The sequence below is a fragment of the Arachis duranensis genome, chromosome 9 (genome assembly GCF_000817695.3).
Source record: "Arachis duranensis cultivar V14167 chromosome 9, aradu.V14167.gnm2.J7QH, whole genome shotgun sequence".
NCBI classification, from domain to species: Eukaryota; Viridiplantae; Streptophyta; class Magnoliopsida; order Fabales; family Fabaceae; genus Arachis; species Arachis duranensis.
The window spans coordinates 16348556-16374585 of NC_029780.3; the positions used below are offsets into that span (position 1 = coordinate 16348556).

Below are 26030 nucleotides of genomic sequence, written 5' to 3' on the forward strand. Positions count from 1 at the left end.
ATGTGTTGCACACTTAAGGTTTTTGGTTTGCTGTAAACAAAAACAAAATTATAGTCAGATATATTTCTATTATATAAAACTGATTTCATGTAAGACATATATTTGTTCTTACATTTCTTCCAGGTTGGTTTCTCGCTGCCATTTTCTCTGAAATAAAAAATACACCCAAAGATATCAGTAATATACACCCATATATATGAGTCAGATACACCCATTGATAATAGTAAGATACACCCATAGATATGATTCAGATACACCTATATATATATCAATCAGATACACCCATAGATATGAATCAGATACACCCATATATATCAGTCAGGTGTCACTCAAACATGCATCAATATCAAGCAACATTACAAGCTCAACCAATATACACCCATGGACAAGCAAATATAAGCAAGTGCTGACTATTACAGTATATCAGTTCAGAAATATACACCCAACATTTTATGCCATATACACCCAAAAAATTACTCCATATATACCCACCAAACTAAGGAATATACCCCCAAAAATCAGTTACCAGAAGAACTAGAACAACAAGAACAGTAACACCCACAAGAACGAAGAAGAACAGTGTAACATAGAAGCAAGAATAACAGTAAAACCTAGAACAGTAAAAACTGTAAAATGAGACGTAGAGCAAGAAGAACAGTAAAACCTAGAAGAACGTAGAAGAACAGTAAAACCTAGTTCGAAATTTGGAAAATATACAAGAATGGTAATGTAACGTACCTTGAGTATTATAGCTTTGTTTTCTCTGGAGATTCTTGATCGAGAGTTTTATGGTGTGTTGATGAAGTTTTCGAATGTTAGCGACGATTTGTATATCTTGAGTTTCGAATGTTGCTCGAAAATGGAAGGGTTGCGTTTTCTCTGAATGGCTTTGAGAAGTGGAAGAAGTGGAAGAGTCTGCCATTAAGGGGCGGTTAGTGGGAGCGCGTGAATGTTACACTCCATTCAATATAATTACTGCGCGTATGGAATGTTTGTGGGCTGGGGGCTTGTAACACTTGTAAGGCCTTATTGCTTGTATGTGTAGCAGGCCCGTTTTGCTTATATCGTGTACAAGTCAAAACAAAATTGCTGAAATTTCTGTTTAACAAGATGATGAACAGTGCTTTTATTGGTAAATTAGGCATTGAGCCTAAGAGCATAGAATCTATGAAATGAGGATTGGATCATGTTTTGCATGCGGTTATAGACTTATAGGCATAACTTGAATGCCAAGCAACCACACATTTTGTTGATATAAGTATAACTACTTTGAGGGTTATTTGGCAATTAAAGTTAGACTACCTATTAGATAAGGGTAGAATTTTATTGTAGTAGGTTCTGATTGAAACTCCACATAATTGAAGCAAACTAACTGTAAAGACATTATCTATCTTAAGTTTTAAGATAATCATTTAAGATTATTTAGCTTAGCAATGGTCATAATGCAGAAACTGTTATTGAATGTAATAATGTCGAGGGTAATATATAAATAAATCAGTACTAGTATTTTGATGATATGCAATAATAGTGATCCTTTTCATTAATTCAGTGCTCGACTCTCTGTATTACTCTTTCTATACATTGTTAGTTTGTCATTGCATTTATATGGTATCAGGGTTTCAATCAATAATCCATGACAGACTATCCAAAAACATCACACATTTTTAATCCTTCAAGCAATGATGCACCATCACTAATATCCTCTGCCAACACCACCATGAGCACCCTTGTTCCCAAACCTTTCACTATATCCCTGTCTAAAAAATTAACAGAAACTAATTTCTTGACTTGGAGGCATCCTGCAACACTTGCAATCTGTAGCCAAGAACAAGTGTATATAGGTAGTGATGCGGAAATGCCGATAAAAAAATTGGTAAATCTGTTTTAATAAGTTCTACGTTTAAACACTATAACTTATATGATTTGCTATATGTACCCTCTATTACTCAGAATTTAGTAAGTGTATCAAAGTTTGCACGTGATAAGTGATAACGATGTTTATTTTTCTTTTTGGCCTGACTATTGCTTGGTGAAATCGCAGGCTATCAAAAAAATTTTCCTCCGGGGTAAGGATGAGAATGACATGTATCGGTTCGAATGTGTCTTCATCCAAAAGCCCCATCTTTTTCATGTTTATCTACTGTTTAAGCAAATTCTTGTACTTTTTTAGATGTTTACCACAAAAGACTTGTCCACCCTGGCCTTCCAATTGTAAAATCCATAATTACAACATGTCAATTACCTATTAATAAAGATTCAAATATTGATTTCAAGTGCCAATATTGTTGTATGGCCAAATCCCATAAATTGCCATATCAATTATCTACTGCATCTTATTCTTATCCCCTTCAACTAGTGAGTTCAGATGTATGGGGGTCCTTCATCAATTGTCTCTAAACAACCTTTCATTACTATGTATCTTTTATAGATGTTTATACTCGCCATACCACAATCTAGAGTGAAGTACCGACCTGTCCATTTTCAAGAATGACAATGCGACCCCTCAAAATAAAATCGATTCACGTCGGTCCATGTTCCCTGATTCCGTCACACAATGCGGTCCTGTGGGTATTTTTCCGTCAACGAAAAATGCTGACGTGTCAGGTTTAGAAATGGACAGGGATCTAATTGTCTCTAAATTTAAATTAGTTAGGGGTTTATTTGTCCTTATAATTTTTTAAACAATATTTTTTTAGATTATTTTTTATTTATTATATTAATATTTTTTATATGGTATAATAAGTACAAACTAATTAATAAATTATTCAAATTTAAAAATATCATTTATTATGAAACTAAATAAATCATTCCCAAATATAATTTTTAAATACATAAATAATAAACATTAAAATTCAGTTAATACATTAATAATAATAACCCTATGATATACTATTAGTATTATGATCTAGATAATTTTTCACAATAAAGTGAAAACTAATAAACACATTACTTGATATATAGTAAAATATTTTTGAGTAATAACATTTAATTTTTTATCTCTTTAAACTAAATTAATAATTCTATTTGATATATTTATACTAAAATACACTATGAGTAAACTACTAATACTAAATGAAATAATTAAAATATAATTAATATATGATGGAGACCATTTATAAACTCAATAAATTTAAAGTATCAATAATATTATTAATCTATTAATAATACATATGATCATAAGGTTATAGATTGATAAAAATTTATCAATATAAGAGTAATATAGATTAATTAAAATTTCAAGTATATTAGAATTCAATTAAAGAGATAAAAAATAGAATTATTTCAATTAGTATTTAATTATTTCATTAAAGGTTATATATTTTAATTATTTCATTTAGTATTAGTAGCTTGTTCATAGTGTATTTTAGTACAAAGATATCAAATAGAATTATTAATTTAGTTTAAAGAGATAAATTAAATTTGTTATTACTCAAAAATATTTTACTATATATCAAGTAATGTGTTCATTAGTTTTCACTTTATTGTGAAAAATTATCTAGATCATAATACTAATAGTATATCATAGGGATATTATTATTAGTGTATTAACTGAATTTTAATGTTTATTATTTATGTATTTAAAAATTATATTTGAAAATGGTTTATTTAGTTTCATAATAAATGATATTTTTAAATTTAAATAATTTATTAATTAGTTTGTACTTATTATACCATATATTTAAATTTATTGAAAAAAGAATATTAATATAATAAATAAAAAAATAATCTAAAAAAATATTGTTTAAAAAATTATAAAGACAAATAAATTCCCTAACCAATTTAAATTTAGAAATAATTAGACCCTATCCATTTCTAAACCTGACACATCAGTATTTTCCGTTCAGAGTTGACGGAAAAATAACCGGAGGACCCGAGATATTCAATCCGTGCTCTTCAAACGAATAATGGTTGCGAGTGTCTCTCGCGAGCTTTTACAAAATTCCAGCACTAAGAAGGCGTTGCAAATAGGCTTTCATGTCTATACACCACAACAAACCGGTTTGGAAGAGTGGAAGCATCAACATATTGTCGAAACTGGTCTAACTTTCCTAGCTACTTCCTCTCTCCCTCTATCCTTTTGGGACTATGCTTTTTCTACTGCAATTTTTCTTATCAACCGTATGCCATCTGCTAACACTTCTTTGAGTTCTTGTTTCAAATTGTCCCAGATTATTCTCTTCTTCGAGTTTTTAGGTGCCTTTGTTATCCTCACTCTCAGCCATATAACACAAACAAGCTTGAAATGCACTCACAACCTTGCCTTTTCTTGGGTTATTCTACTCATTAAAATGGATATATTTGTCTCACTAAAGACGGGAAGACTATGGTTTCCAAGGACGTGGTCTTTGATGAGACCAAGTTTTCATACTCTAATCTTTTTCAATTAGACACAACATCCAATTCTCAATGTCACGCTTGTCAACATGAATTTTGCCAACTATCACAGCCATACCACTATCTTCTATAACTCCCTCTTTGACCTTACTTTCCGCTAATCCTGTTCCTGATGAACTTCTAAAAAATATACCCACTACTCTAGAATAACCTGTCCAAACTTGAAACAACAACCATCCCATGCTCACATGGTCAAAGACTGGCCATAGTAAATCCAAAGTCCTTTAAACAACTACTACTTCGTCATTTAAAAACTCTTCTTTAGCTCCTCCCAAGTTCATTCTTGCTGCCACGAACTCACCACATTGGAAGAAAGCCATGATGATCGAACACAAAGCGCTAATGAATTACAAGACATGGACATTGATGGAACCACCTCCCAATGGAAAAATAATTGGGTGCAAGCAAATATTCACTATAAATAAAAACTCAAAGGGTCAAGTCTTACGCCACAAATCTCGTCTTGTTGCAAAAGGTTTTAACCAAATGGCTGGAGTCAATTATGATCAAATCTTTTCGCGAGTGATCAAACTAGTCACTATTCCATTAGTTATCACTCTTGTTCTCTCAAAAGGATGGAGAATTAGGCAATATGACTTTCATAACGCCTTTCTCAATGGAGTTCTATATGAAACTCAATACATGGCACAACCTCTAGCCTTTATTCATGAGAATCCTAACTTAGTAAGTGAGCTCCACAAAAGCTATCTATGGTTTAAAACAAGCACGGGGTGCTTGGGATCTCGCCCTCACTGCTACATTTTGAAAATTTGGGTTTGAGAGCACAAAATCATATCCCTCTCTCTTAATCAAATCAACATCCAAGTTCATCGCCTACACACTCATCCATGTAGATGATATGCTTGTCACGGGAAGTGATGATCAAGAGATTCAAGAGACTATTAACCAACTACACTCCACTTTCCTCCTAAAAGATCTTGGTGACCTAAACTTCTTCCTCGGCAATGAAGTCAATCATCACACTGACTTCTCTATCTCCCCGAACCAGTCCAAGTACATTCGAGAGTTACTATCCAAAGTCGGAATGCTCGAATGTAAAGCCATGAATACTCCTATGAATTCCTCATGTCACTTGACATCTTTAAGGAGCATGTCATTTGAAGATCCGACTATGTTTAGGTCGTTGGTTGGAGGATTATAATATGTGACGATAAGACGAGTTGATATCACATTCACAGTGAATAAGCTCAATCATTTCCTTTCAAATCCATTAGAAGATCACTGGACTGCGTTAAAGCGCCTACTTCAATACTTTGTAGGTACCATTTCTCTTAATCTTCATTTCCATAAATTTAATAACCTTCGCTTGACTGGTTTTGCAGACTCCGATTGGGCTTTGGATCTGAAAGATCGAAAATCAACATCAGGATATTGCATATATTTTGGCCCCAACCTCGTCTCATGGAAATGCACAAAACAAACCACTGTTAGTCGAAGATCAACAGAGACAGAGTTCAGAACACTTGCTAAATTGCTATAATCTTTGCTGAGCTGATATGGGTCCAAACGCTCCTCACCGAAATGCATCAACCTAGTAAGAATGCCTCCATCGTGTATTGTGACAGCATGTCCAATGTTCTTCTTGCTTACAATCCTGTGCTACATAATCAAACGAAACACTTCAAGCTTGATCTACTTTGTTCATGATAGAGTCAATCAAGGCTTGGTTGCGGTCACACACATCCCTGCATCAGAATAGATGGCAGATGTCCTAACAAAGCCTTTTTCAAGCCATTTGTTTGAGAAGTTCAGAGACAAACTCAGGCTTGTGCTTCACCCACCTTAAGTTTGCAGGGGAGGGGGGAGGGGGTTGTAAAGACATTATCTATCTTAAATTTCAAGAAAGTCATTTAAGATTCTGTTAGCTTAGCAACGGTCATAATGCAAAAGCTCTTATTGAATGTAGTAGTGTCGAGGGTAATATATAAATAAACTAGCACTTGTATTCTGATGATATGCAATAATAATAATCCTTTTCATTCATTTAGTGCTCGATTCTTTGTATTACTCTTTCTATACATTGTTAGTTCGGCATTACGTTTATACTAACTACACCACTACCCTCCATGTTTGAACTTCCCGACAACTCCTCAACCAGTCGTGACACATTGCCTGGAGCTGGGGACCGTCATATGATGTCCGACAAAGCTTAAATTTCGAGAAACATAATCAAAACTCGTAAGAAATGTTACAATGAACTAGGACTAAATAATTGTATAAGTAAACCTAAATTAAACTCATCCATCCATAAGGTATCTAGCCTGGCCTATGTCACAATCTGAGCAACCTGTCCTCATAATGGTCCCTACTCTGTTGTCCATCTCGATGAACCTAACATATATGTCAACGTAATTAAGTTATTAACAACATATAAATGTGAAATAAAAAAATAGTAAAAACTAATTTAAAGGAGCATACCTAATTAATTTAAAGACGTTTACGAATTAAGATTAAGTAATTTAAAAAAGTACCAACTTTAAAGTCGAGGACTCCAGCACTGTGTCACAACTCATTTAACCTATTGATGTTCCTAAACATGCCATAATAGAAAATGAGATTGAATAATAACCTATCTCATCAATTTTATTTGGTTTAGATAACTTTTGAACACCCCTAATTTTAAACAATATTTTGATAAGATACAAATCGATCCAATCCAAATATCAATAGTTTGAATCATAATCAATTTAAAAATAAATAAATCAATACAATACAAATTATAATCTTTTGAATAAAATTGAATTAATTTAAAAAATAAAATTTAAATTAATATAATCCAAATCGTAACAAATTATATCAATTTACCTTATAGATCGACTCAAACCATACTGCAAACACAGTTTTATTTTGTTAGCATTGACAACAAGATATGTATATTAATATCTCGTTAACACTATTAACGAGATATGTAATAAAAAAAAAGGATAAATATAAATATTTTTAAAACAAAAATATTTATACACTAAAATCAACTACTAAAATCAATTATCTTGTATTTGTGTATAAATACATGTATTGTTTAACTTATTTTTAATATGTATTTTGTATTTTAACATATATTTTATACTAATACTTAATTTTGATAATTGATATTGATGTACACCTAAAATAACCATTTTTAGAAAGATATATATCAATAAGTATTCAATTTATTTGTAAAAAACATCCTAATAAGGTAAGTATATGAAACCCAAAGTCAAAAACTCCCAATAACCAATATTACCTCTTCTAAGAATAATATTCAAAATTTTTCTGCTAGATTGCTCCAGCAATGTCAGCTATAAAATAGATGAATACAATCAATTATGAATATAACCCCAAAGGGGGGAAAAAAGTAGAAAACCTACAAAAAGAAAGTGTGCATCCGCCAATGAGAAAAGTCGAACTCAACTTTTGCCATAAGTAAGCTTGTAAGTTTCAGGTCATCAAGAACACCTCAATCTTTTACTATTTTCTTTCATCTTTCTCCTCCTTTCTTTTGTACGTTGATGGTCTATACAAACAAATCAAGATACTAATGTTTACATTACATACCCCAATAAGAAGCATAAGATGCACAAGGTATAATGGTCAAATGGAGAAAGAGAACACCACCATCAGAACTAAGATCCTATTAGGTAGGTATAATGGGCAATGGCCAAATGAAGAAACAAACGCTACCATCAGAAGTAAGATCCCATTAGGTACAGAGATATTGGGAAAGACAAAACTTGCTTGGACAAGAAAATAGATGGCAAAATGTATCTATCCTAGAAAAACAACTTCTCCAATCTTTTGTCTAATAGAAAACTTAAAAACAATTTTTCTATCTTGTCAATGTCTCCACTCACCATTGTATTGGTGCTTTCTGCCTTTCCTATCCTCAGATACTTATCAAATATGGTATCGAGGAAGGCAGGTGTCTATGTAGAAAATGAATATATATTAAAGTGATCCTACATACTACAAGTAATAATTAGGTCAGACATCCAAGTAATTAGTGCTTGGTTAGTAATGGTCATTAAATTTGCTTGTAGGCAAATGTCGTGCATCTTTCACAGCTATCGAGATTCAATGAACTGCTGCATGACTTTCTATTTATCCATTACTAACTAGTAAGATAACTATACTGGTTAATTATTGTTGTACATCATTTAATGTCATCCTCTATATCCACTGGAGACACAGCTCTAGCATTCAGCACCAAACTTCATAAATGTCAATGTAATATCAACATACATCAACTTTGTTAACTACAAATTCGAATTTCAAAATCTGTTTGGTAGATAAATTACCATAGTTTCACTATATAAGTTCTCAGAAATACAAATGTTTGGAACGTACCTCCTCACATATGCTTGTATATCAGTACCGATGTCTGTAATTAGCTCTTCAATAGTTGTAGTACCCTCCTTATAACATTTCAATAGTTTACAAGCATCCAAAAAAGACGCAGATTTATCCGTATCTGCAACAAGCAATAAATCTTTTAACTCTTCCTTAAGATGCTCCATCAAAACAACAGCTGCATTGAGAACCAATGATAGTCAGAAAATTAATATAACCAAACAGTTTGAGTAGCTAGTACACATATTTACCTAAGTACTAGCAAAACTGGAATGATATTCAGGAACTTGTTATTAAGGACTTGTACTTAGTTACAAGTAATACCGCGAAAACCAATTTGTTGCTATTCTAAATAACTTGACGCAATTCAAGAAGACTTATGATTTATTAATTCTCACCATTAAGCTATTCAACTTATAAATATGGAGAAGTCGGGATAGAGGTTATAGTCCTTCAATTATTTCAAGAGATGCATGCAAAAGTCATGTTAAATGATTAACTTAATATATTCCTATTACACACAGACATACTGAGAAAAATCTGAGCCAGACCCTTAAAGGAGGCTACACAAAGTCCTACTCTACAGATATGCTTTTTTCCTACTCTACAGATATGCTTTTTTCTCTTTCTATATTTCTTTTTTTGTTTTCCAAAAGAAAAACATAGTAATAATGCAAAATATAATAAAAATACTTGAATCCTGCCTCAACTTAAGTAAACAGTATGTATTATATAAAAAGATAGGAACAAGAAAAAGAAGATATATAAATCAACTCAATAGAAGCATAGGAAAACTGCACGCATAATCAAGGAACAGTACACATATAAGAATACAGAAAAGCATGATCTTGAGTAACAAAGTCATACCAATGGCTCGAATAATCTTAAGGTTGAATTTCTTAGCCAGGTCAGCATAGCCTACCGTTTTTGCACGTTGAAAGATCAGCAACTTCAAGCTAATTAACATATCCTACAAAAATGCCAAACTTTGAATATCATTATGAAGAACTTCCATAACAAATCTTAACCTGGAACCAGAAGTGGCAGGGCACACTCTAGTTATCAGACACGAGTCAACGACAAAACCAATCAAATCTCATGAACTGGATTTGCAGACGAAACCCAGTCAAAATGGCAGGGTCTCTATGAAAAACATTTCAACTCACTATTATCCAATTCGATACAAGTCCATTTTTTACCTTTTCTTAAGAATACCTCATCTTAGTCACATGTACTTTCTTCCACATTTTTTAATAATTTATAATTATTTCTACCAAAAAAAAAGGAGGATGATTGTGTTAGGCTTTTGATAGCCAATATAAAACTCTGTTGAATCACAATGAGTTCTACCAAAATAAGATATGCCAACAGAAATTTACCAATTATGACAATTACTAAAAATATTTAAAATTTTTAACTTAAACACGAGAGCTCTACCTTGACAACTAATTTCTGGTGAAAAACATAACTCAACAAAAATAAATACACAACAAGAATTTAAAATAAAAGAGAACAATGATATTATCCTTAAAGATGATGAATAAAATCCTTACAATCTCAAGCTCTGAAAGGGAGCAAAGCCAGATCAAAGATTCAACCTCCAACCTGCTATCTTTACCCCCCCTAACCATAGTGATGATCAAATCAAGAAATGAAAGATCCCAACCCCTGCTAAAAATTATTTTTAAAGATAAATTTTAGAACCCTTCTTTTTTATTGAAAAAAGAGAACAGGATACGATTATAACAAGCAAAACCAACATCACAACTAATATGAAAGATCAGGTGTTCTTTATAGTGATGATCAAATCGAGAAATGAAAGATCCCAACCCTGCTAAAAATTATATTTAAAGATAAACAATTTTAGAACCCTTCTTTTTTTTGAAAAAGAAAACAGGATAAGATTATAACAAGTGAAACTTTCAACATCACAAATAATATGCAATATTAGAAAACCATGTATGGATAATAACAGGGTAGATTCAAATAGCAACATGCAAACCTTATTCATTTTTGGGGTCAACCATATAAATCAAATTCCATTGCATTGTATGATAACAAACAAAACATTGATCTATGTCCATGAAAATTTGATGTCATTATACGTTAGATATTGCCTGACTAACACAAATACACCCTTTTTGTCAAGACATGGATAAGACCATTCAACCCAAAAAAAGATATGTGCCCTCCTATTATGGCCTAAGAATAATACTAACCAAAAGTAAACACAAACAATATCAAGTAGAAAATTGGCAATATAGGAGTAATTGTTGCATTGAGGTGTTAATTTGTTAACTATAAATGTTAACATTCAATTGGGCAATACACTCTTATTAGAATTAAATGTTGGAGCATAATTAATCATGATCCATGTAAAGGAAAAGAAACTACAAAATTACAAGCTCTTCAGGAAAGATTTTTTCAAATGCTTGAAAAAAGATATTGAATGAAAATAAAAGCATTGTCCAAAACTAGATGAGAAAGGAACAAGCATGCACAAATTTTTCTATTTCCTTCAAAAGTTTCAGGGGCACAAACCCACTTCCTTTCAGCCTCCGTGCAAACCAAAAGATCTTCTCTTTAACACTTTCAGCTTTCTGATGAAGGGTTTCAAAATTAAACCCTACTAAGATAGTAAGATGCAAAATTACATCATACTAAGACTGATCTATCACTTTTAGTTAGAAAAAAAAAAAAAAACAAAATTAAATCGTGTAGTGCCACCTAAAGCATGAAAGTCTCTTCACACCTAAATCAGTCTCATTTAAACAAAATAACAAGTACAACACAATCAGAGTATTATAGTAACATAATACCAAAAGCAACTACACAATCAGACAACAATTTCAGAAAAAGTTTATGTAAATTGCAGGAAAAAGAAATCCAAAGAACTGAGGACAAACAAAACATCAGGAAAAAAAAATAGAAATAAAAGATTGTGTGGGGGTGTCATGAATCAGTTTAACATGAACCAACCTTTAGAAATTAAGTAATTAACACAAGAAAATGGCATATAAAAGGTAGAAAACCATGCCTTAACAGAACTGAGGGAGAGCAGCGACTGGTAGACGCTGTGATGCAAGCGCATACCAGAAGCAGAACAAGGCCAGAAGGGCTGAAGGGAAGCAGAACAGAAACAGAATGTGGCAGGAGGCAGAGCAGATCCGTGGGGAGGTTTAGGGTTGGCTGACACCTGTGTGTGTGTTACGCAAGGTTCTGAAAACCAAACCAAACATCAAACCATTCATGTTACCAGACTAGAGGTTAAACCAGTAATATTAAATTATAAATAAACACACAATAATAAAAACATGCTCTCTTTGTAAATTAAAAAATACATACAAATTCAAAATCAACTAAAGCCTCATATTTTCATAGTTTTATGAAGCAACTCTCAAGTCTCAAACATAGTCATCAAAACCGAATCGTAACCAAATTGGTCATATGACAGGTCATTGGGTCACTGGTTCCACCGATGACTTACAAGTTGAATCAGCTAACCCGGTCACAATTAAATTAACATATAAAATTATAAAAGTAAAATTAAGATTAGAATTTAAAATGCTTGTCTTCAGAAACACATTAATAACAAGCAAGTATCAATTCTTAAATATAAATAATAATGCAAAAATAGATATATAAACTAGTCATTAGTACAAAATATTTTCTTAGTTTAAGAACACGAGAGCAAAAGATAACGCAATCCATAAATCAAGTCCAAGGGGTGGTCTCCAGCATGTTTCTTAATCAGATACTGCAATCCATAAATCACGTCCAACTTAAAAACTTTTTTTTGATAGTTGTACTTTCCCAAAATACCCAAGCATAGGTAGAGGGAAAATAAAGAGCATGAAAAGAAAGTCTTGACATCAGGAAACAAATCTCAAAGTAATTATCTAAAACAAACTCATTAAACTCACGGGATTTCCAACAAAGCAATGTTTATCCCATAATAATCAAATTTAAAAGTATCAGAACTAGATATCACCTAGCCTCATTTACCTCTACTGGTTTAAATTCCAAATTCTATATTTTCACAGAAATTCAAGTGTTGAACTCCAAGTGGCATGTTGCCTAACTTTGTTCTACAGGACTAGCTAATATATTTTCACAAAGATAATATATTTTCACAGAAATTCATTGGCATACAAACTAAGACAACACAGGACTCCGTATGTTTTCATAATTATGGTATCAACAGTAGTTTATTAATTTGATCAGAACACGATTAAAATTCAGTGACGATTTACAGCAAAATTAGTTAATTAGTTAAATTAGTTAATCAGTTAAAGAAGAAGGCAGGAAGCTGTGAAATAGGGAAGACAGGGACAAGGGGAAAATTGAAAAAGAGGGAACAGGGGAAGGCAAGGACTCACTCAGCGACGAGACCAGCGAGCAGGCGGCGATGGCGAGGCCAAAATGCAAGAAGGACGACGACGTCCGAACCAAGGGCGAGTTGCTGGCGGCTTCTGCTTCTGCTTGACTGAGCCGTCGTGATGAGGCCAAGAAGGCGGCGACACACGAACCACCACAAGACGCCGACAACAGAATGACTGAGCCAAGCTGCTGGCTGGTTCGTGTGAGTGTTGGCCGTTGAGGCCTGTGGGTGGTGGTGAGCTGAGGAGAGAGACAAGTGAGGAGTAAAATAAGGGTTTTAGAGTTTTGGGCCTTTTGTCATTAAGAGGATGATTTTTCTTTTGTTTTTCTTGTCTTTTATTAGTATTGGATCTAGGAGAATAGTCTAAGAGGATGATTTATAGGTTAACCGGTCATCAAACTGCTCTAGTCACTTTATTTATTGATCCAATTGTGGTTCAATTGAAAAATTTATTTTACAATAAAATAATAAATAAATTATAAATAAATATCCTAAAATATAATTATACTTTAATATAAATCTTAAAATATCCTTCAAATTTAAAATACTACATAAAATGTCATTAACCAAATCTATATGATCTTATCAAAATACAAACTCAAAAATTAAATAGTATAAAGAAATATCTAAATAGGATTAGCAACATCATTCGAAATAGGAGGATTGGCAAACAAATTATTATTCACAGATGCATTATTATCTGCAATTGCTTCTTGATTAACTGAAATAAATAAATCATTCACAAAGTTAAAAACAACCGCAGCACAGTTAGAAATCAAATAATCATCCATAAGATCATAACCTCATTAAGGCAACACCAGACCACACTAACAGCAGCTCTCAAAGGATAAATCCAATAAAAAATACCATTACAAACAGCACAACAGACTGAACAGAGCCAGGAATCAAGAACAATCAGAAACAAAAGTTAATAAACAGCAACAATTAATCACCCTAAACCAGAAATCAATAAACCTATCCATAAAAAATTCAAAACCATCATACTCAGAAATTAAAAAATAAAAAACAGCAGCAGAGTAACAAATCCATTTTTAGCAATAATTTCAATAACACAATCAGTGATTTGATTTCCATTCACAATTTCACATTCAGAAATCACTAAACAGAGCATCAAAGGAATAACCGAAGAAGTGAAAGCAGTGCCACTAACCTTCGACGGCGAGCTGCTCCAAGCCTCGAACAGAGAAGCCAGAGAGGATGGGGACGAGGTGCCAAGCTAGAAGAGAGGGCATGGGTTCGAGACAGGGGGAAGGAGGAAGCCGCAGAGGCGCCGACAACTACGGACGGCGGCGGCAGAGCCGTTGAAGAAGCTAGGGTTTTGGTTTGGGAGGATTTTTAAGCTTTCTTCTGATTCTGAGTGTGTCATTCACGAAGGAGGAAGCCTTTGGGTTTTTTTATTTTTATTTTAAAAAAAAGTCACCCTTCAAGAACCCCGGCCGGTTCAGCGATTTTCAGGTGGTTTTCAATTGAGCGGTTATAGACAACGGAACGGACCATTTTCATTGTTGGTTCGACCGATCGATCTGGTCCGATTTTTAAACTCATGGTTAATATTAGATCCATAGTTGTAAGACTAGAATTGGTAATTGAAGTGATCAAGTTATTGGTTTATTAGTTTAACCGATAAATTACTAATTGACTGATAAAACCGATTCTACATAAGTAAAAATATAAAATAGTCAAAAATTTAAAATTATAATTTAAAATAGATATCTTCACTAATATTTTAAAAACAATCAAGTTTCAACAAATTATAATCAACAAGTTATAATTTAATTATCATTAAAATAAAGAAAAAATATAGGTAGACAATGAGAATACTAAATAATGTGAACAATTGATATATCGGATGTTCAATTCAATAGGTATGTAGATGATTATGTTCGATAGTTATTTCTTTTGATTCGATTTACTCCTATACAGTTAACAATGGCTGGATATTCAATTTACTAGGTGTGCAGATGGTTATTCTAATGTTAAGATTTAGAAGATAATTTGAGATAAAGTGTTTTTTTTATTTTATTGAGTCAATTCTAGAATCCATTATTCACATTATTTATAAAAGTTATTATCTACCTAGCAAAATCCTTAAATAAATATATAAAATTCTAATATTTTTTGTAATAAAAATTATTTAATTTTATTTTCTTGAAATAATATTAACAAAATTATTATATGTTTTTACTATATAATTAATAATTAGTATATAAAATAATATGAAATAATATAGTTTAATAATAAAGAAAGCATGTAAAAATAATGAGGATTCAAGTTCAGATTATCTCTTCAATAATTTTAAAAATTTTTTTAGAACGACTCAGTTGAGTCTATTTTTACTAGTTTTGAACGATTTTCACTAATTTTAATCTTTAAATGATCATGTTATTGGATCGAACAGGTTAAAGATCCAATTCACCAGTTTTTGATCGAACCATCCGATCCGGTTGGATTCTTATAACTAACATATATAGATCATATTACATTTATGTTTTTTTAAAAGTTCCGGACATTAAGGGGAAAAAAAAGGATTGAGTATATACCCATTTTGGTTTTAAAAAAATTTCAGACTGGACACTTTAGTCTCCAAGTAAAATTAATTATTCAATTGGTCCCTAACAATTAATTCCGTCAGTCACTTAGGTCCTTTACTCCGTTAATTCTAACGGAGGACAAAATAGTCCCTGACAACTCTAATCGAGGACAAAATAGTCCCTGACAACTCTAACAAGAGATAAAATGATCACTGACCCCTTTATTCGAAAACGACACTGTTCTTCCCCAATTTTTATCATATCTCGCATAACCCTAACATTCATACTCTCCTTCTTCACCTTTCCTGTCTTCTTTTCCATCTTTTCCTTCCTCCTTTTTAGCTCCAAGATTAAGCCATGGTGTAATTGTCACACGTGTCGCACTTACCTCAACATGTCGTGGACCATACACTTCCTAAATATTTGTAACTGGTACATCTACCTCCTCTGCACGTCTTCAATAACATCACCTCCAACCCCGACACATCCACAACATTCTCAAGATCAAGTTCCACAACTACTCCAAGGACACACTTTTCTCCACTCTCCGGCAAGCAATATAGATTGTTGGACATTAGGACATCATGAGAAGATTCTTCTTCGACATCATATGCAAATTCTCATTTGAAATAGACACCGAGTGCTTCATTCTTTCTTTTCCAGAGTCCAAGTTGGCAGACGGCTTCGACCTCGCATCAAAGCTATCAGTACAACGAGTAATGTCGCCATTGCCGCTCATATGAAAACTGAAGCGATTACTGAACATTGGTTCAGAGAAGAAGCTAAAGGAAGCGCTCAGAGTGATGGACAATGTGGTCATGGAGACGATAAGGTAGAGGAGGAGGGAGATGGCAATGACGACGACGGGTCTTAACAAATTAGAATTGCTGTCTAGATTTATGGGATCCATTGAAGATGATAACCAGTTAAGAGACATAGGCGTTAGTTTCCTGAGTATGAATTAGTTGAGAACAAGTTGAGGATTTTTTCTTGTGAACATTAAATTTATAGAGTGTGCATTGTGTAGTTTAAAGCTACAGTGTTAGACTTTTAGTATTATGCGAGATATGATAAAAATTGAGAGAGAACAATGTCGTTTCCGAACAGAGGAGATCAGGTTAGAGTTGTCAGGGACTATTTTGTCCTCTGTTAGTGTTAACAGAGTAAAGGACGACTGACGGAATTAATTATTAGAGAACGAGTAATTAATTTTAATTGGAGACTAAAGTATCGAATCTGAAATTCTTTAAAGACCAAAATGGATATATTCTCAAAAGGATGTTATCCTCATTGTTCCGATCTTACGTTGGACTGTCTAAAATTTTTTGAATCAGATCATGGAAAGTATGATTGTTTTGGTTTGGTGGTGTGTTGAAAAGGATGGTGAGAGGGGAAAAGCAACCGAGGCTTGACAGCGAGGAAAATAGAGAAAGGGAGTAGGTGGTGTCGCTGCTTGCTGCTGCAGATGGGCAAAGGGGGAAGAAGTAACCGCAGCCTGGTAGACGATGGCTAACACGCTGGCGCCGTCAAAGAGTGAACCACAACGGTTATGAGTCTCTCTCCACGATAGGGAACTTGGTAATGAGCTAACGACTAGTATTGAATGATGCTGATGGCTGATAATTGACAAGGGTACTTTCGACATTTCAGTTTTATATCTCAAACAAATCTCATTTTCCTCCTACAGTCCTACTTATTCAGTTGAGCCCACTCCCTTTGAACAAGAACGAAAAGTCAAAATCACGATCCTTCGGTCCTCCAAACTCCAATTCACTATATTCCACATTTTTTTCCTTCCTTGGTTGAATTCAAAGCCGCCATACGATACAAATTCTCATTGTTGTTATTACAACATTCAAATAAGAGAACACAACAACAACAACTAAATCTATTTTCATTATTATTGCTGTCATTATTATTGCTATTATTTTCTTTTTTTTTTTTTGTTGCCTTTTTTTGCTTTGCACAAACTCACGTTGTCGTGAGTTGTAACGGATAGAATCAATAGAAAATGGTTCGGGTACTGTTTGTGGTGTTAGTTTTTGCATCCTTGGGATCGTTCTTGTTTGGACGAGTTGACTCGCACGAGGAATCGGGTCAGTGGAGCTGCGAGTCGAACTCGGAGATCCGAGTGGAGGCCGAGTTCAGACCAGGTGTTGTTACACTTGATGGACATGCCGACGAATGGAAGGACATTGATTACTCGCTGTTCCGTCTTCTCCCCGCGCTTGACCCCGATGATGATAAGGAGTTCAAAGGTGGAAAAATGACTGTTAAGGTCCGGAACTTTTTTACATATTCAGCATTAATTTAATTTAATTGGATTGGATTGAAGTTTCTCTTCTTTATTTTCTTTCAATTCATATAGTGATTATGGATTTGTTGCAGAGTTTGCATGATGGCCACGATATTTTCTTTCTGGTGCAAGTTGATTCTGATTATGCTTACTCTAAAGGGTAAGAAAGTTGCATATACTCAAATTTTTTTATTATAATTTCTTATTATTTTCATTTTGTTATGCGTTTAAATCTTCATTCTAGTTAATGAAGTTTAGATTGTAGTAGTTCCAAATGATTGCTTTAAGGAATAGTTGCTTATGTCATAGAGTGTCCGAGCTGATTGGAAAAGAATAAAGAGAATATTTTGAGAAAGAAAACAAAAAGGAATCTGTTATGGATTAATTTTCAACATACTTTTCTTCAGTTGGTGTTTATTTTTTTAATGCAGGGAAGGCAACAAATGTCCTTCTGTAGCTCTCATGTTTCAAATTGGTGAGGATGCCACTTATCATAGAGTAAGATGGTGCAATTTGATAATGTTCTATGTCATTTGAATTTTCTTGAAGCCTTGCTTCTTTCGTTTTTTGTTTTTGGAAGAGCTTTTTGAAACATTAAATGATAAATTGTCTTGAATTGTTATAAGATGGGTGGCTGCACACAAGACTCAACCTCATGCACTAACAAGAGCTGCAAAGGTCATGAAGTTGACATTATGCACTTTTCTATTGGAAATGCTATTCCGGGAAGGCTTTATGGTGGTAATCCCCTAGACAATGGGGAAGGAAATGGAGGTGACAGGTGATGAATGATGAATGGCAAAATTTGTTGACTTTCACTGCATCAGTTGACATTTTTCAGATAATCCCGACTGTAGTAGGGTTCCCTTTTTGCCTGTTATGTTCATTTGGTTTCCTATATTTTCTGGTGCAGGTTTGGTCACTTGGTTGATCTCTATTCCTGGAATCCACACTGTAGATATCTCGATGGAACCAGTCCTTCAGGTCCTGGTAGGTATAAATGTATCTCACACTAAGTGGGAGTTGTATGTTTATTTAAGTAGTAAAAGCAACTTGAAAATGTACTAGTGAATATTCAAATAGAGTTCAAAGCTATTGGGCAGGAAATATTCTTTTATCTTTTCCACTTAATAGTTCACTTCATAATTTGGAAACCTGAGATCCTCCGCAGTCTAGAGAACTGGCTGAAATCTTGAATTTTCTCTGGTCAGATTATGGACAGTTCAGTATACAGACATTATGTATGAGTATGATCATTGCTTACATGACTTAACTCTTGTTCACTAACCTTAAAATAATTGATACTTGTGCCATCTGTTCAAGTATTAATGTCTTTTTTCTTAATCCTCTTCACATGCTTGGTACATGCATCCGATTACAAGTATTGTCTTTTACCCTTCAAAGGTTTATCTTCCTTCACATGTATTTTCTACTGTAAATTATTTAGTTTGTTTGTCTATTAATATTCTTCACAAACTTCAGATTATACGTTAATGCAAATAGAATTTTCATTTTTAGCCAATAAAGCCATGCACAAGGAGGGGTTATTGATTGCCTTAGTTTATCCATGACAGATCGGGATTTGCATGTGATGTGACATTAACATCCTGAATTACTATTTAATTGTTTGTGGATAAGTTTTGCTAAAATAATCTTTGTCCCTTCCTCATTTAAAATTGATGCTGCTTCACTAGAAAATGTGATCCCTAAATGATTATGTAATGATGCACTATGCAGTGATTGGATTTTAGCATGTGTACGATGTCTTTAATTACTTTAAGGTGGCTTTATGCACATTTGATGAAGGGGAAGCTCCAAAATTAAGTCACCTATTTGTGTAGTTGAGGACAAAAAGAGTGAGAATTAAGTATTTTCTGTTCTAAGATTACAACTTCTGAGTGCATAACTCAGGTAAAGGTGGTAATTAAGTAAAAAAATGGCTGACTCAAGATTTACAAGCGCAGTTGTAGCAAGTACTAGTAGGGACCACAGTTGATGAATCTTAAGACTCAACACAATAATAGCAAGCAGTATCCATAGTATTTGTAGTTACTGTCTCCATCAATTCATTTGTTTGTCTATGTGGGTTTTCATAAGGTATCACATACTTTCTGGCTGAAGTGCTTTGTGATGTATAAAATAAAATATAACTTATAAAGCTTCGTAATGCAAGATGAGATGATGTTGTTTTCCTTTTCTCTACAACATCATTATTTTATTCATGAGTATGTTTGAATGTGTTGGAGGATATTATCCAGAAATTTATTGGACATTTTGTCATTCCATATATGCTTTTGATTTGAGACTAGCAAATATCCAATTGCTTCCGGTATTTTAGGGTAATGTGATTGTGATGATGCATTTCTAATCTCTTTTCAGAGTTAGAAACTTGAAACTGAAAGGAAAGATATTTCCCACCACAAAATTAGATTTCTTAATGTGTTCTTCCCATTCATTTGTTGATAATTTTCTGTTTATATCTAATTTTGTATTAAACGTTGATCTTTTATCCTTTTTCAGCTAATGACTCTAGTGCACAGAATGACTGGAAGGGTGTGTGGTGGCATAGCAGCTTTACTGTTCACTCAGGTGAGTAATTCTTTTGGAGATTGAAAATCAAATATATTGTCCTTTTTATTACCTTCAATTGAACAAAATATCATAGTTGAAATCCTAATTCAGACCGGCAGTGATAGGAGCCCTTAAACAATACTTTTTGAGTTTGAGTTGAAGTATACCAAGTTATATCAATATGTATTCATGAATTGAATGTTTCATGTATGTGACATACACTTTGTCATGTATGACCCTTGTGAGATATTGCTAACTACACTTTAAACGTTTATTATACATGTAACACCACTTGCTTTCAGTAATGTGTGATTGCTGCCATCTGGCAGATTAATCTCCCACTAACTCCCGAAAGTTAAGTAATTGTTAAAAAAGGATATCGAGCTTTATTGTATATTGCTCCTTGTTGTGAAATTATTATTTTTTTTATATTTATTTCATTAATTTATATTTGTCCCAAGCACAATACAATATATTTAAATGGAACATGCTACATGACACAAGGTTTACATATGTTGAATCCGTTACCTGAAATGATGGAAATTGAGGGAGATGTAAAACCAGAGGATTCGAGATTGATATATGAAGTGGACGAGTACATTGAGTGTTGTTAGACAAGTACCACTCAAGGAAAAATATTACCACATGTGTTTGTCTATATATCTATTTCTGGATAATTAAAAGCCAACAAGAGAATGAACCGAGTGTTGCAAAGAATGATGAACTGGGTATTGCTTTTGTTATTGTATCATTTTGTTCTGAATTGTTGCTTACAAATTTTTATATACCAGGTTTTGTGGAAGATGAGAGTCCATATGCAGAGGATGGAAAAAAAGGCACATACATTTTTGAATTTTCTAGGCCTTTGAGGACCATGGATCACCTTCAACAGGTTTGGACATAGAAACCAATATGCTGCATTCAGAAAATTTATTTGCTTAAAGATTGCATTGATCGATCCATATATTCATCAGTTGAGTTCTACATCTGTAATTTTCTTTTCCATTAACCTTAGAGTCCTTTGCATATCTGGAGTGTTATTGTTGGGCTACATCTGAGTTTCATTATTTATCAATTTTGGTTTATGTTCTTTCACAGAGGACTCCAAGTAAGTTGATAAACTCTGAAACAACTTTGGTTTTGGAAAACAAATATGGCCTTGTTTGTCTTACCTTCCTAATTTAAGAATGCTTTTATGCAAACTTATGCTTTAGACCATGCCCCTTTCTTTGTGATCTGCTGGTTATAGAAACAGTAGTCAAATTTAAGGATATATTTGGGAGTTCTATGAAGAGTGGAGAAAAGAAAGGCTAGAATGAACAAGATCATGCTAGTCTTTTGTTTGGTTGTTTAACATTTTTATGATAGAAGAAGAAAATCACAAGAATTGTTTTATGAGAATGTGTTCCTCCTTGACCACCCGATTTGGAGGGTCGACAATAGAGTTTCTGGATGGCAAGGAAGGGACAGGTTGCCCCTTACTGGCCATGCCACTCTTCCCCGAAAAGCAATACTTCAAAACATGGTTTTATTAGCTCTGTGTCTTTCACTCCTTATCTCCCTCCATTTACATTCTTCTAAGCATAGCCTAACTCTGTCACTTCTCATTTGTATATAATAACTCGGACAACTTGAAATCTGAGATATGATTGTCTTATCAATGCTGTAGTAGTGTCTCTTGGATAGCAAGTAAAATGATAAAAAACAAAAATACCTTGCAGGATGTGCAATTTACCATTGGTGCAACCAGTATGATGTCTGTCGCATTCTGGTATCCAGAAAACGGTCAACCATGGCACGGTTCCGGACACTACTCGATCAGCTGCGATTGGGTTCCCATCGATATATCCATCAGCAGTTCTTTGCATGGAATTTCAGGATCAACAGGATCAAGTACTTCATGGAGTATTGCCAGTGCCTTCTCTCTAGTACTATCAGTAGCTGCACTTTGTGTGTCTGTTTTTGTGACCTATCGTGTTTTCAATAATAGCAACAATGTTCCCTTTACACCTATGGTTTCGATGAACAACCTTTAAATACAGTCCTAACATTTTGAGATTGGGATTGTACTATTCATTGAGCTTGTACTGGATAGGTTTTGTACTATAGAGTACTTTTTCTTAGCTCCATTTTTTTAATGTAATCAAGCATATTTATTTTAGGTGGTGTCAGAAAAGTGTTAATACGTTTATCTACATTGTGGAGCTCATGTTGTTTGTGCTTAGTTGTTGGCTTGTTGCACTCAAACTCTCAAAGGACCGTTTGCTTTTTTGGCACTCGTTCAAATTATAAAGAAAACTATGGTTTTATCTTATTTTATTTATGTCATTAACTACTAATATGTGATTGAGTGTAGCAATTTGAACGGTGTGCACTATAGTAGTTATTGACAATGAAATGATAGAAAGATCCTTAAATTGCTACCACGGTTTTATTTTTATTCAAATCCCGTCTTGTGTATATAGCAGTTTATTGGTCAGCAGCAAACCTTTAAATGGAGTTTAGATTCGCAACGGATTCGTCATTGGCTTATGGGTTAGGAGATACCGTGAATAACCAAAAATGATATGACAATAAACTGATAGAAAGATCCTTAAAAATTTCCTATGTAGGAAATTATCTATGAAAGTTTGTCAAATAAATTTGATAGAAGTTGGGAGTTATTTTCACATCTTTTTAAGGTTATTTTCATACTCTTTCAATAGTTCTTATTTTGATATTCCTAAAATAATATAAGGATGACCAAAGTTTAACAAAACTAGTATGAAGGATATTTTAAGAATGTCAAAATAAAGCTATTAAAAATATGTAGCAATATCCATCAGGTATGTGGAAAACTCCAAAGGCCCAAATACATCCCAAGAAATTTATGATCCGATAGATTTGTCCTTAAAAAAAATTGATTAGAATTTTGGATTCGACTTTTTTCGTTATACATCAAATACATTTTCAGTCCAGTTTGGCTTGGTTAAGACTAACGACGACATCTTACGTATCTAACTGTCTGTTAACTTGGGCTACGTTTGATCCATGAATGGACTGAGACATAGACACAAATACATAGATATTGAAGATATAAACACAATGAGACACAAAAATTTTAGAGAAAATGACAAATCGATTCTTGACTTTTTGATCCGCAGACATTTAAGTTCCTGAAGATTTAAAAATACATTTAAGTCTCTAACCTTTTCAAAATTTGGACATATCGATCCCTGAGTCTAATTTGTCCAATTTTAAAAACTCTCTCACGTGTGCATCCGTATCAACCAGGTCAATACAACGGGAGTCACGTTTAATTTTTCCATTGAATCTGACAAACCTAAGTGAACATGAGGGATTGATATGTCTAGATTTTGAAAAAGTTAAGAACTTAAATGTATTTTCAAATCTTCGTAGGCTTAAATGTCTGCGGATCAAAAGGTCAAGGACCTATTTGTCTTTTTCTCAAAATTTTAAGTTGTTTAGTAACTAAATACAGAGACAACAATGAATTACAACCATATAAAAATTTCAATATTACCTTATCAAAAATGCCACCGCCTTATTTTTTCTCAACTATTATCTAAACCACCACCAGCACCACTCCTTTGTTACCATTAATAACTCCTAAAATAATCAAAACAAAATGCCACAGATATAATAAAATTAATCAAGATTCAATTAAATAAAATATTAAATATATAATTCTTGTTTTTCTGTAAAAAAAAATAGAAAACCAAGGGAGGAGATGCAGTTGAAAATAGAGGTGGAAGTAGAAAGGCAAATCTGGCACAGTGCAATCATTGAGGTGCTTCTGGGAGAGGCAGTGCATCGATTCTGGCAGAAGTGGCTACATCAGCAGTTTTGCAATTCCATGAGGCAACAGTGGTGGTTCTGGCAAATTTGGCGGCAATGGTAGTTCTAACAGAGGCGAAGAGAAGAGTTCTGCGATTCTGGGAGAGGCAGCGGTGGCGGATCTCAAAAAGGCACGACAGTGATGGTTCGATCTGCTAAATTGGGAGAAGAAGCAGTGGCAAATCTGATAGAGGCAGTGGTAGCAATGGCTTTGCGATTTTGAGAGAGGCAGTGGCGGCGGTTCTGGTAGAGGTGGCGGCAACGGTTTTGGAAGAGGAGCGGCAGCGGTTTTGGCAGAGGAGCGACAATGATTCTTGTAGAGTTATGGATTCAAGAAGAAAAAGTGGTTTGGAAAAGAAGAAAGATGAAGAAGATGACGGTGTAGAAGTAGGAAGGGATAAATTAGGGAAGAGGGTAGATTTAGGAAATAATAAATTGACTAAGGATAAAATTGTCCAAACATTTTATTATGAATTTGTGTCCACCTTTAAAAATTTGTGTCTCACTTTTTTGAAGAGACATAAATTACATGTCTTTAGTGTATAAGTGCATCTATGTTCTTCATAAATTTATGTCTTCTAAAACAAACGTTGTACGCGTACTACCGTATCCATGTTTCTAGTAGACATGGATAGCAAACAAACGCTGCCTTGCTGATGTGTTCGGTTAAATGAGATATGTCAAGCGCAGGACAGTTTGGTTCTTGGCTCACATGTCCAAAACGATGTCATATTAGATGAGAACAGAACGACATCATTTTGAGGAGGACATTTTCTCCCCCCTAAGTTAGATGCTAGAGGCGCAAAATGTCACTATTTTAAATGAGGACCTATCTGACTGATAAAGTATTTTTGGGGATCTATCTGACTGAAAAGTATTTTTTGAGGGACCTATCTATTTGAGAAATGATAGTATTGCGATGGATGATTCTAGTTAAATGTATATGAATGAATTCAATGGTGAAAAATTAGTATAAAAGAAACATGTACATATCCAAACCAGATATGTTGTTTCAATATCATATATTAAAATGCTAACATAACAGAGTATCAAAATATTGTATTCAAATAAGTTGCTAAGCTTAGTAGCAATATAAATCAAACCAAACAAAAAAGGTCTATCTCCTTCAAGGCACATTGACCTAAAGTAGAAAGACAAAAAACATTAAAAGTGGAGGTTTGTTTCCTTCGTACTAACAAAACATAGTCTTATCCCCTCCACAATAAGTTTCATACTAATTCAAGAAAGCATCCTTTCTTCTTAAAGAGGTTTAGACTGGAAGTTGGAATGAATTTAAACATTCTGGATGCTATACCACTGCTTGCAGTTGCCATTGTCTTAACATTAACACTCCCCTAAACCTTGGGCCTAACTATTGTCTGCTTTGGATGTCTAATGGATTGCTAAGTATGTCTTCCCTGATAGAAATATAAAATTGTCTTTATATTATTAGTTTGGAATATACAATTTTCAACTAAACATACACACGAAGGCATTTGCAATTAGCTTACCATGAGATTATCTGGAACATTTTGTGTGACATGAGAGCGAGTATTTTTAATTTGAGTGACATGAGAGGAAAGATTTACATTTTGCATGCTAGCAGGTCGATGTATCAACTTGTGTTTTCAAAATCACAAAACATTGTCTA

At 33.6% G+C, this 26030-nt stretch overlaps 2 protein-coding genes across 6 annotated transcripts; one reads left to right on the forward strand and one right to left on the reverse strand.

Annotated features, from left to right (window-relative positions):
• Positions 1 to 6341: 6341 nt before the first annotated feature.
• On the reverse strand, positions 6342 to 22314 carry LOC107495080 (uncharacterized). 5 transcript variants are annotated; one of them, XR_008002354.1, is made up of 9 exons: positions 22257 to 22314; positions 14295 to 14667; positions 11780 to 11961; positions 9610 to 9712; positions 8740 to 8920; positions 7764 to 7909; positions 7222 to 7244; positions 6888 to 6946; positions 6653 to 6747 (listed from the first exon to the last, which is right to left on the reverse strand). XR_008002354.1 is itself a non-coding variant. In XM_052253613.1 (6 exons), exons 2-6 carry the CDS (start codon positions 14374 to 14376, stop codon positions 6654 to 6656), a joined length of 585 nt encoding a protein of 194 aa, XP_052109573.1. In that variant the 5' UTR covers positions 14377 to 14667; positions 22257 to 22314; the 3' UTR covers positions 6342 to 6653. The 5 variants fall into 5 exon arrangements, 2 of the variants coding, with proteins under 2 accessions (XP_052109573.1, XP_052109572.1); XR_008002355.1 differs by having other exon boundaries at positions 6659 to 6747; positions 6892 to 6946; XR_008002353.1 differs by lacking the exons at positions 6888 to 6946; positions 7222 to 7244 and having other exon boundaries at positions 6342 to 6747.
• LOC107495070 (uncharacterized) lies at positions 17033 to 22856 on the forward strand. Its single transcript, XM_016116143.3, has 8 exons — positions 17033 to 17953; positions 18064 to 18131; positions 18403 to 18469; positions 18598 to 18752; positions 18885 to 18961; positions 20492 to 20560; positions 21334 to 21434; positions 22264 to 22856. Exons 1-8 carry the CDS (start codon positions 17687 to 17689, stop codon positions 22576 to 22578), a joined length of 1119 nt encoding a protein of 372 aa, XP_015971629.1. The 5' UTR covers positions 17033 to 17686; the 3' UTR covers positions 22579 to 22856.
• Positions 22857 to 26030: the final 3174 nt, after the last annotated feature.